General features: G+C 41.8%; 1 protein-coding gene across 2 annotated transcripts; it reads left to right on the top strand.

The window, feature by feature from the left end:
- The first annotated feature begins 81 nt into the window (after window positions 1-81).
- CLDN12 (claudin 12) lies at window positions 82-8908 on the top strand. Of its 2 annotated transcripts, none has more exons than XM_065666404.1 (3): window positions 82-302; window positions 2831-2898; window positions 4918-8908. In XM_065666404.1, the coding sequence occupies exon 3, from the start codon at window positions 4940-4942 to the stop codon at window positions 5675-5677; it is 738 nt and encodes a 245-aa protein (XP_065522476.1). In that variant the 5' UTR covers window positions 82-302; window positions 2831-2898; window positions 4918-4939; the 3' UTR covers window positions 5678-8908. The 2 variants fall into 2 exon arrangements, with proteins under 2 accessions (XP_065522476.1, XP_065522477.1); XM_065666405.1 differs by lacking the exon at window positions 82-302 and adding an exon at window positions 524-544.
- Window positions 8909-19442: the final 10534 nt, after the last annotated feature.

Raw genomic sequence — 19442 nt, 5'->3', positions numbered from 1 at the left:
GTTCCTCGAACGCTAACCACGCAGCCGCCGTACGTAAGGAGCGTGTTTACAGCACCGCCTATCCCATCGCGGACCCTGTGCGCACCGCAACCGCTGGGAGCGGAGCACGCCTCTTGCAGGAGCCGGCCCGCGGGGCACGCTGGGAGTTGCAGTGCGGCCGCGGGGGCTGGCGCTGCGGCGGTGCCGGATTAAGCCCACAGCCCCGCCGCGGCCTCCCGCGGGCCTGGGGGGAGAGGTGGCTCCGGCGGGCAGCGCCGTGGCGATGGTGCCTTCGCTGCGTGGCCCCGTGCTCTGACAGGAAGGTGAGCGCCGGAGCGGGCAGCGGGGTGGCGGCGGCTGCCGGGCCGTAAAGGGGCTGATGGGCCGGCCCGGTGCGCCGCTGTTGAGGGGGCTTCGCTGTCGGTAGGCCGGCAGTGGCCGTGGTGCGGGCGTATTCAGTGTCTTGACCCGGTTGGCAGTGCGACAGGTCGGGAGCACGGGGACCTGGTGGTGGTCGGCTTTTGCTGGGCGGGCAGGGCGGCAGCTGGACCTTTTGGCGGGGGAGGTTTGTTTTCCTTTTCGGCCTTGGCTGTCGTCATCTGGTTTTCGCAAATCAGCTGGAGTCCGTGCTACAAGTCGTGTTGGAAAACGCTGATGTATTAACTAGGAATGCCAGTTCTAATCCTGTGCATCTGTATTTAATTTTAATAGGAGTTCTGTAAGACTTGGAACTGTGTGGTGGATTTCCAGAAGAAGAAAACATGACTGGTGGCACTGACTCTGTACCAGTTACTTCAGTTATCTTGAAACAGGGTAGCTGTTGGTTTCCAGTTGCAGGTGGTCAGTTATACAAAACTCGTGATGATTTTTTAAACTGATAACACTGTTGTGGATAGGTAGAGAATGTGTTTTTTTATCAGTTGTTCTTACTGTGACCTCTCTCCTGCTGAGCTTTACAGAACAGCAGTGGTCTTAGAGCTGTGCAAGGGAGCAGAGCTGGCTTTACTCATCACTGACTTATGTCTCTAGTAAAGGCCTTTTTTTTTTCCTTCTTTGCTTAATTTTTGTAGCTTGTGAGCAGTTAATGATCTACCACGCTTCTACAAGCTTCAGCAACCATCTCTTGTTACAGCAGCATAGATCTTTAAAATAGGAGCTGTGGCAAAATCTGTCCTTGAAGTGGTGTGAGGATCAGTAACACTGGTGGATAGGATACAAAAGCCTTGAATATTAAAGCTATAAGATCCTCAGGATATAAAAAGCTTGTGTTTAGAATCCAAGACAGGGTTTCATCTGTCCTAGCCAAACTGTGCTTTCTTCCCTTGGACATCTGGTTCAGAAGTGGCTATTTCTATAGAAATGGAGGACTTTCAGAGTTAGATGATGTAGAATATTCCATACCTGCTCTGTATCCGTTTGTTACAACAGCTGGTGGTCACAGGTATTCATCATTTAATGGGAGGGACTCTTTGGATGGGCAAGGCTTCCTTTCTGACATGTTTGTTTACCAGTCCTAATTTTTTGCTTGGTTATGGTTGTTACTGAGCGCTGGCTGGTATTTTGGGGTATGACCCTGCAGAAGGAGATCTGCATGTTTATCTTAGCTTTGGTTGCTACTGAATGCACAGAAAGCTTGAAATTGCTGAGAAATACTAGTGAATAAAAAGAGCCGCTCCGAGCTGTGCAGTAATACTTTTTTGAGACCCAAACTTAAAAAAATACAAACAACTCAGCTCTGCTGCTTCTCCAAATGTAGAGAGTGTTGCTGCTGACCTCTGTGGCCTTGCATATTTAGTGTCCCAGATTGCTGTGTTTACTCATAGCAGTCTTGGCTGATTCAATTGGTAGTGGAAATGCTTGATTTGATTTTTGTCTGCATTTCTGTGGCTTACATGTGATATCATTCATATTGGAGGACTCCAGACTTGGAAATTCACTTTTTCGTTTAGTGAAAGATATGGGTTGCATGAGTGTGTGCTGTCAGGTCTCTCTCTTGCCTAGATGGTTTGATAGAAGAAATTCTTTGATGTCGCGCTCCAGGAGACTACACATGTATAAATGTTAGATTATTTCAGGGTTTGATATAGGTTATTTAAGAGAAATTCAGTGTCCTTGTACATGTTAGTACAGCAAACTCACCTTTAGATTGTAGCTCTTAACAGTCTCATAATGACATCCTTGTAGATCTGACATCATTCAGCAGAAAAGCCATTTTTCATTATGACCTGCATAATTGCTCCTGGGACTCAGTGGTGTGGATCTCATATGGGTGTAAAGACTCCACAAAAAAAAAAGATCCTTTATCTTCTTCTGAGAAAGCTAGACAGCCATTGAAAAGGCATCATCAGTACTTCCTTTGTGTAGAAACCAGGAAGGAATAGAGAACCACAAGTGTATAAACAGTTCAGAGTCTGTGTTTTGTTCTCTCATTAAAAACAATTGCATCCCCTTCTCCCTGCTGTTTAAGTGCAGCCTGGAACCTAACATCTGAAATAATAATTTTATGTGACTTGGTGTGTTTGGGGGTTTATTTTGTTAGAAACATAAAACCAAGGATCTGAAAACCATGTGTTGAAACACCCTTGAGAAAGGGAGCTGTTTGCACCCCTCTTATCTATTCCATAGAGACAGAGATGAGTAGATAGAAAGAGAACATGCTCCCGGGGAAAGGGGGGAAAAAATGTAGTTTGAGCTTTGTTTTTTAAATAAGAGGAAATTGTAGAAAGGTGCTGAAGTCAGCCTAATGTGAGCATATCTAAGATTCCTTATTTCTGAATTACAGTGTAAATACTGTTGCTTGAAACAAATGCATGAAACTAATATGATGCTGACACTCTGTTCTGGTTCTTAGATCCAGTAACACCTTTCTTCCTACTTCCAGAAGTTGCTACGGTTTCTCTTGACTTGAACACATTGTTGGTAAGTACATTGGATCAATCTTAATTAAGGCAACATCTATTTTGTTACTGACTTAATCAGGGACCTGTAACTGAAGCTGTAATTAGAGCCATAAAGCTAGCAGCTTTGCAAGATGCAACAGCATTCCCTCAGATGGAGTGATCACGGATAACTTACCTACAAATTCACTTTCCCTTGATACCTCTAATGGGAAAATGAGATATTTCCTATGTCTTTCCTAAGCAAAGAGAAGCACTAAGGACTCTTTAATTTTATTAAAAAAAAAAAAAACCAACCAACCAAAAATAATCCAAAAACAAACACCCCCCCCCCAAAAAACCAACAAAACAACCACCACCAACAATAAAAAACAATAAAAAACCCTCAACTAACCAAACCCAAAAAAACCCTCAGCAAAGCCCAGCCAAAATCCCTACCTTGCATTCCTGGTCTGTCTAACAAAAATAAAGTACGCAGGGTGGTCTAAAGACTAAAGTCTTCTGTCTGTGTAACTGGTACAGCAGAGGTAATGGAAAAATAGAAATTTCTCCATGCTGTCCAAAGTCCTGGCAGTGTAGTCCTTGCTGTAAGTGTACCTTAGTGACATAGAAGGAAAGAAAATACCCCCTTTTTTCTTGTCCACCCTCTTGTATTAGAGAATATAGATGAACCTCGCATCTCTTTTGCCCAGCCTGCATTAACTCTGCTCAGATTTTCATTATCTACCTTTGCAAATGAATTTGCACAAGCTGTGTGGGTTTCTGAAAATGGTCACTCCTGTGCTTGTTCCAGCTGGTTCTAGTATATGTGGAAATTCCTCATCTGCAAAGTTCCCTGGGTATTTGATGTTTGCAGGTGTAGAAGGAGAGTAAGGGATCAGATCGTAGTTCTGTATGGTTGCAACCATGTCTGCAACCTTTCTGAGATACAGATGTTCAGGTATTTGTGTACATGTTAGGTAGAGCTTCTGGTACCTAAAGAATTGTTTCGTGACTTTAGACAAATAAGCACAGTGCAGTGTAATGATTTTGAAGAAATTTCAATAGGAGTTGATGACCAAATGGCACTCAGTGAGAATATTCAAGGTACTCTCATTTTTAGGTACTATAATTTTTAGTGTCTTGCTTCAAATATATTCTGGGGTTGATGCTCAGTGCCTGTTACGGATTAGGCTTCTTTAAAGTATCTCAAGCACCCAGAGGAGGGGATTACTGAGACTGAGTCTTTTTAAAAGACCCATCATCGAGACTGTTTCCTGATATCCCTCCAGGTAAGGGACTATACTGGGTACACAGACAAGGGTTATATTGAAAAGGAAGCAGTGTTCTTTAACACTTGTTTTGAAGAGGAAAATGTGACCCCTGAAAAGCCATCTGCTTTCTGGAATTGCTTGCGTCTTGAACAGCTGCTTTTGAGAGGCAGACATAGTGTGGAAGAACTGTTAATTGCTTTTGAAAAAGTCACAGTATGTTAATCAGCAGTCTTCTCTGCTACTTTACAGCTCCCGTCAACAATTTGTTCTATATGTAGTGTGTATACCTGTGTACATATCCATTCCTTGTCCAGCCTGTGTTGGGTTTAAGCAACTACTTTTTAAGGTGGGACTTAAAAGCCCTACTCTTGATATTACATCAGGGCTAAAGGGGGAACTGCCAGTTGAGGAGAGGTGAACTTAAAGCACGCTCAGTCAGTGATTCACTTTCTCCACCTGAACTCTGTAGAAGTCCACACAGTGACACAAGATGAAAGGCTATGTAGAATTACGTGTTTGCAAGTGCTCCTTTTGGATTTTGATCACAGTGAATTTAGGAGTCTGTCAGCTGAGCAGTCCTAACAGTCTGTGGAAGAATCTGGTGTTTCATTAAAGCATGAACTTGGTAGTGCTACCTCCACATAAGGGTGTAAGGCAAAGAACATGCCAGAGAGTTACTGCCTGCTAGCTGCCATACAAGTTTATTAACCTGGGATGAGTCAGTGTTAGTCCTGTGTCTGTAAACTTTCACCTACTGACTTTTTTTTTTCCCCTCTTCTTCATTGCAGGAAAAGACTTCTGTGAGCAAGCATGGGCTGCCGGGATGTTCATGCAGCGACTGTCCTGGCCTTCCTCAGCGGAACCGCCTCAGTAGCTGGACTCCTTGCAGCAGTTCTTCTTCCAAACTGGAGGCAAATGAGACTGTGCACATTCAACAAGAATGAGAGGAACGTGACAGTTTACACTGGACTTTGGATTAAGTGCGCTCGCTTTGATGGGAGTAGAGACTGTGTGATATATGACCCACAGTGGTACACTGCTGTTGATCAACTGGATTTGCGTGTTCTTCAGTTTGCCCTTCCACTGAGTATGTTAACTGCTGTCTCGGCTCTGTTTCTCTGCTTGATTGGCATGTGTAACACAGCCTTTGTATCGACTGTGCCAAACGTCAAACTGGCCAAATGCCTTGTGAACAGTGCAGGCTGCCACCTCGTGGCTGCCCTCTTGTTCCTGCTTGCATGTGCCATTTGTCTCACTCCGTCAATCTGGGTCATTTTTTATAACAACTATCTGAACAGAAAATACGAGCCTATCTTTAGCTTTGACATCTCTGTGTTTATTGCCATTGCCAGTGCTGGTGGTCTGTTTTTCACTTCCATTATGCTGTTTCTGTGGTACTGTGCATGTAAAAGTCTACCTTCCCCTTTTTGGCAGCCCCTCTATTCCCATGCCCCTAGCATGCACAGCTATGCCTCCCAGCCATATTCTGCACGCTCTCGCCTCTCTGCCATGGAAATTGACATTCCTGTTGTGACACATGCAACTTAAGAAGACAAACTCTTGGAAGCCAAGTTCTTGTGCTCATTCAGACCGTGAAAATTGCAGGCTTGATTCTCTCTGCTGCCTTGCGCTGAGCATAATCATTTGTAAGGTCAGGTTTCCAAAGGTGCAAAGCGTTGGAGCCATGAGTTTAGCAAGCCTCTTGGTGTTCTCGTGTGTTACTTCCTGACCAACTTTTTTTGGGTTTTTTGTTGGTTTTTTTTTAAACTCTGAGCTCACTACAGACAAAATTGCTGCTACTCCTGGGACGTTACACTGACAATAACACCCGTTCATCCTTCTGATTACTGAGGTCAGAGCAGGTTTGAACCTCTTTGCTATTTGATAAGATACTATTAGATTCTGGTCCCATTATAGGAGCTACATAGGTGGACCCTTGCACCCCTGCATTACCCAAATGCAGGCAGTGGAATTGGGTGCAAGGAGTTCAGATTTTAATGTTCATCTAGACACACATATTTTAAGATGTGATATATGAAAAGGGTATTTGGCAGACTAATCCAGTTCTGTAGCAGTCTGTTTTCCACTGCACACACAAAACGCTACCTGCTTACAAACTTCTGCACTGGGATTAGTGTCAAATTACCCTTAATTTTCAAAGTAGCTATCAGAAGACAAAAAACTGATTTAAGTAATAATGTTGTTCTGTACTGTAATAGCATTTTGTGAATTGCTGGAGGCTAGAAACTTTTTTTGTGATTTTTTGTTTCTAGTCTTTTTTTACTGAGTTAGCAAGTTCACTGGATCTATTTTGTGATTAAAACAAAAGCCACCTGTATTTTAAAAGTTTTGTTTAGAAGCTTGAATATTTTATATGAAGGCCATCTTAAAGATGGATTTTCAAGTAGGCTTTAAAGTATTAGTTCTGGAGAGGAATGTTCCTTGCTGCAAAATGGATTAGGAAAACCATGAAGAATTCTGAAGGCTATGAAAGATTCTTTTGGAACAGTGTACACAAGCTGTAACAACATCTCTCTAGGAGGGGGATTATAACCCTGGGGAGAGATTTTTAAATCTAGAATTTTTTTTTTAATGTATATACAAGTAACAATGAGCTGTGTATTTTTCAGAGTTGTTCTTTATGGTTGTTGGACTTTTCATGCTGTAGCTGATTTAATTACCAACTTCACCTTTTCAGCCTTTTTCTTCAACACCTTTCAAGTTGAGTTATTTTAAAATCCAGTTATTTCCTGTGCTGCCACCTCACAAGTGGAGAAAGTTTCCTGTTCCTATTTGCTGTAAGATGAGGTTTTGAATAACTGGTTAGCTTCACCTTGTAGCTCTGCAAGGATGAGGAAGGATTATAAATTCCCAATCTGGGATGTCTTTGAGTCATATTTTTTTTCCTTCTAAAATGCAGAGCAAGTCAGCCCCAAGGATCAAAGCTTTTCAATACGGGCTCTGAAATCACCTGGAAGTTTTATGATAGTGATTTGAAGAGTGTTATAATTAAGGCAAGTATTTGATTTGCTCAGATTTTGGTGAATTGAGATCTTGCGTTGAAGACCTCATTCCAGTAAGGAAAGTTATTCTGATTGATGGCATTCTGGAGCTCAGTGGATATTTGTATCTTCTTAATCTCAGAACAGATTTGCTTTGCTAAAAAAAAAAAAAAAAATCTTAAATTCCAGTTCTGTAGACTCACTGAAGGCCCTGAAAATGAGGTCATTTCTTTTTCCATGGGAACTAATGCTGTGCTGGGCAAATCTTGTTGTGTTACAATCTGTGCGATAACTGTGTACTAAGAGGAATCATTGTGTTACACCTGGTGGAGCTGGGATTTCAGCATAGAGTAAGGAAGCTGATCCTTGTCATAAGTTCCAGCATAGTCAGGAAAATGACAGGCCTTTTGGACCGAGTGCTTGATTAAACTGCAGTCTAAGGAATTAACGCTGTAGATAAAAGCACTTGAGAACACAGGCCTCTAACATTACATGAATTTAATACCCTCTTAGGTTTATGAGGCATGATATTAGGTGAAGTATCTTTTTTAATTTCTTTAATCAAATCATGACTTGCATGGGATTAGAACACGCATAATGACATGCAAGCCAGTTGTTTCTTCAAAACTGAACTTTGCTTTACAGTTACTCTGTCCAACCTCAGATACTGTTGCTGTTTCAGCTGCCCGTATCGTTGGATGCTTTGTCAGGTCAAAGCAAAGGGACTGCTGGTTTGTGATTTAATGTCCGCTTGCTTCTCTGTCACTCTGGTGTCTCTTCTTCTTTGTGCCTTGCTTGTGTTATGAGCTGGTCGCTGAATGTTAGTTTTCAGTCAGTGCCTGGTATGCTTTTTGAATTTATATTTTTATCATTTTGGAGGGATGAGGAATACATCTCGGTAATTTTACAAGGAGCTGAATCTTCAGTACCTTGAGAGGAAGAAAGGCAGCCTGGCAAATTGATGTTTTCTACAAGAGAGTAAATGCAGCTAGTGTTTTGTTCTGTACATTTTAAATAGCAGATGTCTCTGATGGCTCTTTTGTATTCTTTGATTTTTATGCACTAAACTTTCAATTGATATTTGCTGCTGCCTCAGCTGGTAACTTGTTGCTCTGAAAATTGTGTCTTTCCAGAAGTCTGATAGAGCCAAGTTGTGGGAGGTGGGGATCCAGAAATTAGTGGATTTCAGCACAGTTTTCACTTAAGGTCATATTTATCAAAAGACTGTTGCATCCCGTTGTATTACTGAAGCAGGGCTGGGTTTCTTTGAACAGTGCTGTTAATGTGAGTTTCTGCTGGATCCGAAGTGAAATTAACTGGAAGTGCTGTGCTTTATTTCTCCTCCTGTACAGAAAGAGGTGGCCAACCTGTGACACTTGAGCCAGATGCCACTGCAGCAATTCTCTTGTGAAGGTTACCATTGTGCCCAGCAGCAGGGCTGGGGAGTGACAGGTCTCTGGGATTTGGGGGAGCAGGACCCATGTCTCCTGCGTGTGTCTCCACCAGGGACCAGCTGCTGTGAGTGATTAGTAGCCCTGCCACTGCACAGCTCCTCTTTCCTGGGCACTTTGCTACGTACAGGACAGGCCTCTCTGGGCCTTGAATGCAGGAAGAGGTTTATTTGTGGCTGATGCAGTCAGAGGGTGCTCTGGGATTACAGGAGCCTGTATTTTTTTTCAAGTAATTCCTGTCCAACTTCTGAAGTTGTTTAATTACAGTGTTGGTTCTTTTTACGTGAAACAAGATGCGTATTTTTAATAAAACATTCTCATACAAATGGAGGTGATTTTGATTAATTTTGTGGAAAGCAGTAACTGCTAGAATATCAAAGCCTACCTGTTTTGGTACTGTTTGCCAGACTGTTTCAAATGCCTTAGCAGGCTCAAAATGTTGCTTATATTGCATGTATACTGCAATTTAACTCCCTAATTTTACAGGACTCTTGCTTTAAACAAACAAAAACCAACCAAACCAAAAAACTCAACCCTTCTGCCACACTCTGCAAGCTCGACTATTTATAATTTACTTATAAGCTAGTCCTAACAAGTTCTAAGATTCGTTATCCCGTGAGAAGAAGGAGAGTGATTTCTCTTAAATCTAGAGGCTTCCCTTTCTGCCTGTGGACAGGATGCACACTGGGAACCAGAATCTGTTTCAGCCCCCAAGCTGAGCCAAAGTATTGGTGGGACATGGAGAAGAGTGCAGTCCTCACCCTGTAGCCACAGCCCTGTCTCTCCCCTGTCAGTTCTGCTACTCATGCAGCCATCACTTAACCAGTGCAACTTGCAAACCCAGCTGGAACTCCTGAGCTGGGTTATTTTCTTCCTAGTATGGTAAGATTTGCACTGTATTAGTGTCAAGCAACGGCAGTGGTGGCACTAGCCATCCTCCTGCCCTCTGCTGTGCCTGCTGTGCTCTCAGCTGGAGAATGCTACTGGCTTCTGTGTGAAAGTTGGTTGAACATCCCAGGAACAGTCCAGGTTAGTGACGATTCATTCCCATTGGGTGCTGCTCCTGGCAACTGTAGCTCAGCAGCATTGTGGTGACTCCATCCTGAGCCTTTGCCTTTGAATGTTAGAAGTGCTGCTGCCAGAGTGAAGTTCACAAATCAACCTGGATTATTTATGCAGAATACAGTAAGACTTGCTGGTAATTCCTGTAGACTTCTTGTATTCTGAACTGGTGTCGTGGTTTAAACCGATCCACACAGGTCGTCCACTCACCCCCCCTGTCGACCCTCCCCGCTCCCGGAGGGATGGGGAGGAGAATCAGGAGAATGTAACTCCCACGGGTTGAGATAAGAACAGCCCAGTAACTAAGGTATAACACAAATCACTGCTGCTACCACCAGTGATAATATTGATAAGAGAAAATAACAAGAGAATACTATACCACTGCCGAACGAGTTTGACCCCCCCGAAGAGAGAGTGTGCCCTTCCGGGTAACTCCCAGTTACCTCCCTGGGCATGACGTGCTGCGGTATGGAGCACCTCTCTGGCCAGCCTGGTGTCTAATAAGTTGTTCTTTCTATCTGTCTGGGGAAGAAATGTTTATACAAGAACAGTTCTCATGGAGTGTAAAGCAGTTGCTGCCAGTACTACAACTCACTTGGGGTGGAAAAATGATTTTATATTCTCTACTGTTGTGGGTTCATTCCCTTCTTCGCTGTTTTTTCAAGACAGGCTTCCTGTCTGCGAGAGCTGGTATAAACCTAGGGGCTAGTTAGGTGTTGACATAAATACTGGGATGCAGAGAACTCAGTTTCTCCCAAAGCATGGGAGAGCCTCATTTTTTTTTTTTTAATATTAAAATTCCTAAAAAAATACCCTGTGTATTTGTGTTTACTGAAAACAAAACTCTTGGCAGATTTTCCCCTGGTTTATTTTGCAGGAATTGAGCACAGATGTGGTTTTGCAGGTATGTAATGTTACTTCTCCCTTTGTGTATCTACTGAGCAGGCAGGTAACATACCTCAGAAGGAGCATAAGCTTTCTTTGTATGGTTTTTGTTGTACTGCTGCATCAGCCTTCATCAAGCTGGACACACAGAGGCCTCATTGAAGGGTAAGAGGGTGGTTTCTGATTTTAACACTGCTTTTTATGTGTGTACCAGAAAGTCAATTTGCTCATTCAGGTATTAGGCTTCTAGGGCTGGGGGCTTTGCCTTTTGCATGCAACAGTTGCAAGGGCATGTAAAGGCTGAGCCCCTTTTCATGGGGGGCAGTAGAAATTGTGGTGCACTGGAGGGTATGAATGGTTAAGGCTGTTTGGAGGAGAGAGGCCAGAAAGCTGGCATTCAAGAGCAGGGTAATTGTCCTGATTTCAGTTCTAACAAAGAGAAAAATGGTAAAGCTCTAAGTATTTGAGCAACCTTCAAAGCACCAAAGACTCCCAGAGTATGATAAGCAAACTTTGAAAACAAAGCATATGAGTACTGCCCAAGAGGATGTGTCCTTGGGAGCCATAGATGTTGGTCCTAGTCCAGAGCACCACTCCCTAGCTACATGCCATGCCAGAAGCTGCTGTGTAGCCACTGCTGCCATTGGTGGCACTTTAGTATCAAAGCCTGGCACTCGCCAGCCTCTCTGTAGTCTCACTACCCTGTGTTACAGCACTTTCACTAGTCAGGGGGTCTGTAACCATTGATACTGCACTAGTTTTCTTCCCAAAGCTACAACATATTCATAAACATGTACGTAAGATAATTTACAAATTCATATTGAATTTTAGATAAATACTAAAAGTTATGCCAAAAAGAAGGCTTTCCTAAAAACAGGTTCTGTATGTATTTTAACTTACTGCGGACACTCTCTGACCTACTATTGAGAAGTCTTCAGCATGTGAGGTTTTTGGGGTTTTTTTTATGAGCTTAAGCAGATACAGTGTACTGTATGGATGAAATCCCATTTTCTTGCTGCTTTTGTTCTCTATCTTCTTCACTTATTTAGTTTTCAGCCTCCCAGGTGCCTAATCTGGTTTGCCTCCTGGTCACGAGCTCTACTGCCAACACCAAGGAGGCGGTGGGAATATGTGAGCAGAAATAGAAGGGCAAGATGGCACGCTTGATGCCTCATGAAGTCTTACTGTCAGACCTTTGTTTTCTCACTGAGCAATTTACGTAAGAAGGACTGCGTTCATTTGATTTTTTTTAAGGTGGGTTGTGTTTATTAATTGTAAAAGTTGTTGGAAAAATACTGTGTTTTGAGGAGAAAAAACATTAGGCAAAAATCATGTTTCAAAATATTTTAAGGTTTGTCCCCTTTTCATTTCATTCTTATTCACTGAGTAAAAGAAGGTATGGCAAGGAAAAAAGATAGTGAAGCCTAACGAGTTGACTTTTGAATTGAATGTGAAGATTGCACTGCTTTAAACTATGTATATCTTAAGAAATTAGTAAGAAAAAGAGTTTGGTTTTTTAATAGATAAATAGTGCCAAGTATTAAGATACTTTCATCAGCTTATAGGTTAATCCAAATGGTTTAGTATTATCTCTGAAGACTCAGCATCATGTATCAGCATTATTGCACTGGTTTTACTCCTTAATCAAGCCAGCAAAGATAAAATGCTCAGGTTCTTCTAGTGCTGTGCTAAGGTGTTCTGCAGGCGGATTGGATTTCCTGGCCAAAATGTCAGCTTGGAAAGCAGCTGGCAAGGAATTACATTCTCACAAGATAGGCTTTTATTTTACTTAGCCGATTGTACAGCTGCCTGTTCTCCTTGATTCAATTATACATCTTCCAGAGAAGGCCCTGATAACACAGGCTCAGTCATCAACAAAAATATTCACCTTTCTGTTCTTTTGTAGGCTTTGGTGCAAGTACATTCATATTTAACTTGCCTCATGCAACTCTGACCAAATGCTGTTGACCTTCACAACTGCAGAAGTGAGCACATTTCCCTTCCAAATAATCCAGACAGTCAGTTTAACAAGTGAGGAGGAGCTGGCTCTGCAACCTTGGTGGTACACGGACAGCCACAACATGTGAATCATTGAGTCACAGCATACCAGGTTGGAAGGGACCTCAAGGATCATCTGGTTCAACCTGTCTTGGCAAACCATGACCTAGACTAGATGTCCCAGCGACCTGTCTAGCTGAATCTTAAAAGTGTCCAGCGTTGGGGAATCCACCACTTCCTTGGGGAGATGATTCCAATGGCAGGTTGTTCTCAGTGTGAAAAATTTTCCTCTTATGTTCAGCCACGAGGTTTCTGGCATTGCAGCTTAGCAAGCACTGAGGTGCTAGTGGGGCTCTCGGCAGTGCTTTTGTCAGCTGCTTCTGGGTTACAGAGTTCATAATTCATTATGGTACATCAGTTCCAGTTAGTTTGCATGTACACTTTCAAATGCCATGTGGCTGCACCTTAATTAGCCAAGGAGTTGTGAGAATCTTGGGAACAACTAATTCTAATGGCTGATGCCTGTATGCTTCATGTGAGGAGTCATCTGAGAGCTGTAATTCTCTCAGGCTCTCAGCACTAATCTGCTTAGAGTTCTTGTAGAAGATCTTGAACACTGGGCAGAGCGGCATTTGCTTTGACTAGATTTCACTACTCATGGTAAGATTCAAATGCATCACAGACTTTCTGGTTTAAAGCATGGGAACTGAATTCAAAAAGGTCTTACTGGATAGATAACATGAAAACAATGCAATTTGGTGAAATATGACTCTGAGCTGCTTGAGTATGCATACTGAAGTACAAAACCCCTGCAGCTTTGGAATTTGACTCTTGAGTCAGCTAAGTAAAGTACCAAAGTTCAGATTTCCCTCCAGGAGGCGTCTTTTACAAGACAATGTCTCAGGCAGCCCCTTCTTACTTTTGCAGGGCACTAGAGGTGGTGTTAGGTTCTGCAGAAGCTTGTGTGTGGTCTATCACAGATAACAGAGCCTGTGACTGGATTTGCTTGAATACTATTGTAAACTTGTGAACTAAAATTGATCGTGCTTCCTGGGTTGGTTCTGGAAACTATTTTTCCTCACAGCTGCTTTTACAATGTTTTAAATTTCATTTTGTTATTGATAATTAATCTGCTACTGTAGCCATTTAACACATTTTCTTTGATTTATTTCTGTGTGCAGCTGTCACAACTTTCTCCTAACAGGAATAAACACAAGTTCCTAATGGCTAAAAGCTATTAATATGTTTTATTGAGCTCCTGAAGTTCCCTATATGCCTTAAAGTGATTATTATGTTTCCTGAGAATATTGTCTGTGTCCAAGCACCATGCATATTATGTCTCTTGCTGGATAAGTGCGTAATTGTGGCTGAACATAAGAAGGGAGAATGCAGCAGAAGGCAAAACTTCCTTTTCCATTGGAACAGTCATGGAGGAAAGCACCAGAAATTTGGCCATGAGGTTTGAACTGAAAATCCCCATTCAATATATGATTCAGCCATGAACAAATCCCACTGTCTAGAAAGAAATTATCTGTAAATTAAGACAATGATTTGATCATAGTTGCTTTGAAAATGTCCAGTGTATAAAGGCAAATATTTGTAAACTCCTGAATTCTCAACATCACAGACTTCTACCACAAGCAAGGAGATTTGGGTAGGATGCTGTGACCACTGGAACACTTGTAATGCTAAGGAACACTTGCAATGGTATTGCTTTCTGAAACAGTAGTTCTCTGCTTTGGATAATGCCAGTGAATCTATATTGTGAGACTAAGTAACATAGTAATTAATACTAACTTCTCTGTTTCTTCACTTCTTCAAAGAAGCAAGATATAAGTACTTGCTACAGTCAAGATTCCAGCTTAAGTTATTCTGGGATGTGTGCTGGAATGATACGTTCCTCCTTTTAGATATGGGAATTTTAGAAGGGATTCCTTTTCTGCTATGGTGTAGAACTAGCATTGCACATAACTCCGGGACAATAACTAGATATAGACAGTACTTTCATAGCTACATAGCATTCCGAACCAAACCTGAGTCTGCAGCAGGGGTAAGAAAAGCTGAAGTACTGACAAGCCAGGAAATACATTAGCTGATAAATTAAGAATAAGATAAAGATCCAGTGTCCAACAGAAACAGTATGTCAACTCATCTGATATAAACTGTGAAATGTCAATAGACAACCTGGTCCCCTCGTGGTTTAGAGAATGGACTAAATAAAAGCAGCTGTGTGGTTAAATACTTCTCCCATACTTTGGCATGAAATTGTTAGTTGATCTTCATCAGTTTTAATGAAAAAAATATCTTTCAGATGTTAGATAAGGCCTGGGGAACAGCAGTCAAGGGATATTTTCTGTCAGTTTGTTAAGCCAATAGCTTAAATCAAGTGGAGATATTCACTGGAGTTCAACAGGACCCTTCTTTTGGTGGGCTGCTCCATTTTGTGACTCTCCTACTTATCCTACCCCAACTGACTAGCTACAATGTCTCTCTTGCCCCAGCTATGACTTGAGGAGATTTAATAAGGCAAACCCAATGATAAATACCAAACATGCAGTTGTCTCATTATATTATTTCATTCTGGGGGAGAAAGGCAGAATCTTGGAAACGTATTTCTCTAGAGAGCAAGAGCAATTTTAAACAGCAGAAAGCATAACAGTGTGATCTCTGTGACATTACAGCTATGTTCAAAGGGATAGCCTGTGCCCAGTTAAACCACAAGACAGAAGACAACCCACAGGAAATCACGAGTTGCCTATCTCCTTTCACAGCTGGATGAATGCTGTTCAGCATGGCTTTCAATTATAGAGGTACTGTGGCAAGAGCTGTGAAATTTCAGTTTTATGTGAGGCATACGGATGAAAGTCAAGTTGTCCTTCAGTTATAAGTGCGGTATAGCTAGGTCTTAGGGTCCCTGTCTACACACTTACTGTGCTAAACTCAGTAACTCCCTGGGTGGTCCAGGAACTCCTCAGCTAGACCCTGTACAGAAGAGACACTCAACTGACAAAGACAAAGTGACAGACCCAGTTCCTCAACATCTTCACAACAAAGGACCTGTCTAACTCTTGTGGGAGATCAGCTGGGGATTTCAGACAATCCTGAGGATTCCTTGCAGGAAGCTCCTGCCATTCCAAGACCAATTTTTATGCCTAAATGTGTCATTTAACATCCTGATTGAAGAATATGGCCCTTCCAGAGACTTCTGGTGGTAGTGGTTCCTGCTGCACAGTGGACCAGATTGCACACAGGTAAAATGCTTGTAAATAGTCTGTAGAAACTGTTCCTGTAGATGCAGAAATGGCCACTCAGGACAGTCTTTTTGCACATAGTCAACACCATAAGATAGTTTACTTTAAAATACTTATAGTAATGAATAATGCACGTGCTGAAGAAGATACACAGGATCAGGGGCCAGCTGGGGTGTGAGAACTGAGCAGAGAAGCTCTTAAAGAAGTCTCATCTGATCCAGTGACTCGTGCTGCTAACCAGATTGAAACCAACCAGCCTGTGTGGGAGGTCCAAACAACACCCTATGCCAAGGTCCAAATCATTAGTTTTTTTTAAGAAAACACTGATGATTTTTTGTGCAACGCTGCTCAGCCAAAACCCAGATCAGCTCTTCCATCCAAGAAATGCTGCATTTAACAATTAGTCTTTGTCTAGATAAGTCCAATGGTTTTCAAAGTGAACTCGTTAGCCCTGCTAGAAGTGATCAGCTCAGTACATATTATATTAGAAAATTCATTGCTCTCTGTTGTTTGAAATACTAGAGAAGACTAAATGTTAACAACTGTTTAAGCATTGCCAGATTTTACTGAAATACAAGTTCTGAAGCACTTGTCATTTTGGTCACAGTAGTATTACAATAAATGTAGCAAGAGACTAATTCAGTCTGACTGCAATTCAGTACTATTAACCATTCAGCAAAACAGTACACATAAAGCAGTGCTATTCACACCTGTTCCTTTTCCAAAACAAACTTCATATGTAATATGAACTATGAAGGTCAGAAGGCAAAATTTTTCATATATGCCTTTACTGATGAGACTGACATTTTTATATCTCAGTGTAGTCACAAGATAATTAAGTAATTATGTAGATGCTTTTTAAACAGTCTGCTTAATCCCTCAGTATTAAGTGTTTGGTCACCTGAGTATTGTGCAATGAAAACCAAAGAATATCAGTTGCTACTTACCACCACCCTTAGCAGAAATACTGTCCTGATCCTGTATATTTCCCTAGGTTCCGTCTTTGAAAACCCCAAATAACCATGGGTGGAAACCTTATTTCTATGACAGCAAGGGCCCACATCAATTGAGAAGACTGACTTTAACTGTTCCCATAGTATTCAGCTGATCATGTCTGAATTTATTAAGACCATGTAACAGTCAGTTTAATACCTGGTTTAATCTCAGGTTTGCCTGAAAGATGAAATTGGGCCATTGTATTTATAGCAGAATTGCAAAACCTGAAAGTATATCACTTACCCTATATACTTCACTGCTCTAATCCCTGCAAATATATGATGGCTTGACTTCATGAACAAAGATTTGGGAAGGGCTTTACCCACACTTACTACAAGTGCAATGATGAGTAAACCCTTTCGGCCTGCGCAGTGGACTTTTTAGGTGAAGCACAGTGTGCGCAGAACTGGTCCCACCCTTTACACCTGAGGTTTATCTGCCAGGGCCTAGCGAACTAGGACGGTGACAGCAAAGTCCTTAGGTCTTAGGTTTGATTAGAGTGTCCTTCTCTTAGATGGAAGGCCTTACAAGGCTAGATGAGCTCCATCTACCCAGGTTTGAAGTTAGAGTTTTCCTTCTCCTAGGATGGTTGACTAAAGGCTAGTGAGCCCATCCTGCCCATGGACACATTTTGTCTGACCCTTCAGTTGAGACCTGTCTGGCATGGGAGACCCTACCGGAGGCATATGCCACCACCAGCATAGCTCTCAACCTCACAAGGGCACGCAAGCTCTTTCCCCACGACAAGGGGGTGTCCATGAAAGAGACGGCAAATTTATACTCTCCATTTGCAGGACTGGAGCTAATGTGTTTATGATACCACTTCTAATTATTGGGATCTCTAGGAGTCCTGTTTCAGTGAAGATTATTTATGGAAGGGTAGTTATTCTAAAACAGAAGGTGGATATTGAACTGGAAGATCTAATTTTCTTTATTTGACCTTTAGAAATAGCCCGAAGTCGTGGCTCCACCTTTTCCCCTATAAAATGGCACGATTAATACTTTGAATTTAAAGAACATAGTTGTAAGAGACATCTTATTAAAATCTGAAAATGCTCTTAAGGATGACTATATGAAGGTGCACATTCTTATTCAGCAGATCTGCTCCCTGTAAGTATTTAATCACAGTTAGTACCCCACTTTAGCAAAGTACTAAACCTCACATGTGCCCTCTCACATGAGTTCAACATGCAAAAGCCTTAATATGAAGCTAACATGCATTTAAGCTAGTCCTGCAACTGGGGGGGGGGGACGGGAAGAAGTGGTATTCCTTCTTTTTTTTATTGGGATATTAGTTGTGTCCTCATAATTTCTCCTCTGGTGTGCCAGCACAGTAATTTGGTCCCCCCCCCTCAGTGACCCAGATAGGGTATCACTATCTAGCTGAAAAAACAAACTTTCAGCTGCATCAGTTCACTATAGGACTGCAGAAATGGTTTTGTTCATATACCAGTGTCTGCTGGATGTACAAACAAGCATTCAGGGAGAGAGAAGCACAGACTGCTTTTTGTGGGAACGCTGATCTAAGTAGCACCAAATTGCAACCCGAAGATACTTTTATGTTCTGCCCAGCCACAAACTAACAAAACCCTTTGTGAACAATATATCACTGGTGTAAAATGCCTTTTATGAGGGTCTATATCCATAAGCCCAATGTGGCAAAGGAAAAAAAGTGTCATTCTAATCACTTGTGCGACTTGCCAGCTGAATTATTTACGCATATTGTAATCAGGCAAGCTGGGTAAACTCATTCACAGTGGTGAGGTAATACCGTCATTAAGGGAATCAACTGGCACATGCACACTTTGTAACTCATATGTCAGCTTTGAGATTAATGGTAATAATAAAAAATAAATCTGCTAATAAAAAGAAGACAAGACTTCAGCCCGATCTGTTCTTTGTTCAGCTATGTAATGAATGGCTCATTCAGCTGTTCTGTCACAAGGGAGGAGCTGGGGCAGAGATGAGGAAAGGGGCCAGAGCTGTTGCTGCAAATGCATATGTAGAAACACTGTTCAAAACTCCAGGCAGCATCTACAGAGCTGGCAGAAAAATCCTTGTTATCATTTGAAATGAATATGGACTTACGATAGAAAAAAAGCAAAATCTGTTTAAGTTCTGAGCCGTTGTTTGTAATCTTAATACATACTGCTTGTTCCAAACCCAGTTTCTTGGTAGATCACTTTTTCATGTCTTCTACACTCCATTTCCTGGGAATTTGTGTCTGCTGAGGGAGTGGTTACCTAATCAGGGGAAAAAAGTGATTACTTACTGTAGGTATAACTGTTATACCCCCCTTAGGAATAACAAAGCTGGGTCAGAGAAGGTGGATGTAACCATACTTCCAAAGAGCTCTCAGCAAATTCTTTTCTTTCTGATAACTCTTTGCTAAAGCTAATAGATACTTCCTTTAGAACAACCACACTAGAAGCAACTCAAGGAAAAATCACAAACCCTGGCTTTGAATTTGAGCTGTTTTTTAAGAAGTTATTCTTCACTGAATACATAAAACCACCCAAAACTAAGATACAAAAAAATGGCTAGATGACTTCCCTTCTGCCTCAAACATAATTCAGTACATTTAATGAAAATCATGTAGAATATAACATCAGTTTTTGTGAAAAAGAAATGTAACAAGAACAGCTATAGAAAGTAATTTCAAAGGGCA

The sequence above is a fragment of the Lathamus discolor genome, chromosome 2 (assembly GCF_037157495.1).
Source record: "Lathamus discolor isolate bLatDis1 chromosome 2, bLatDis1.hap1, whole genome shotgun sequence".
Taxonomy (NCBI): domain Eukaryota; kingdom Metazoa; phylum Chordata; class Aves; order Psittaciformes; family Psittacidae; genus Lathamus; species Lathamus discolor.
The sequence above is the reverse complement of the archived record's forward strand: the minus strand, read 5'-3'. Positions and strand labels throughout refer to the sequence as shown.

Excerpts from the sequence above, each read along its gene's own strand:
- CLDN12 (XM_065666404.1), top strand. The coding sequence starts at position 4,940 with ATGGGCTGCCGGGATGTTCATGCAGCGACTGTCCTGGCCTTCCTCAGC.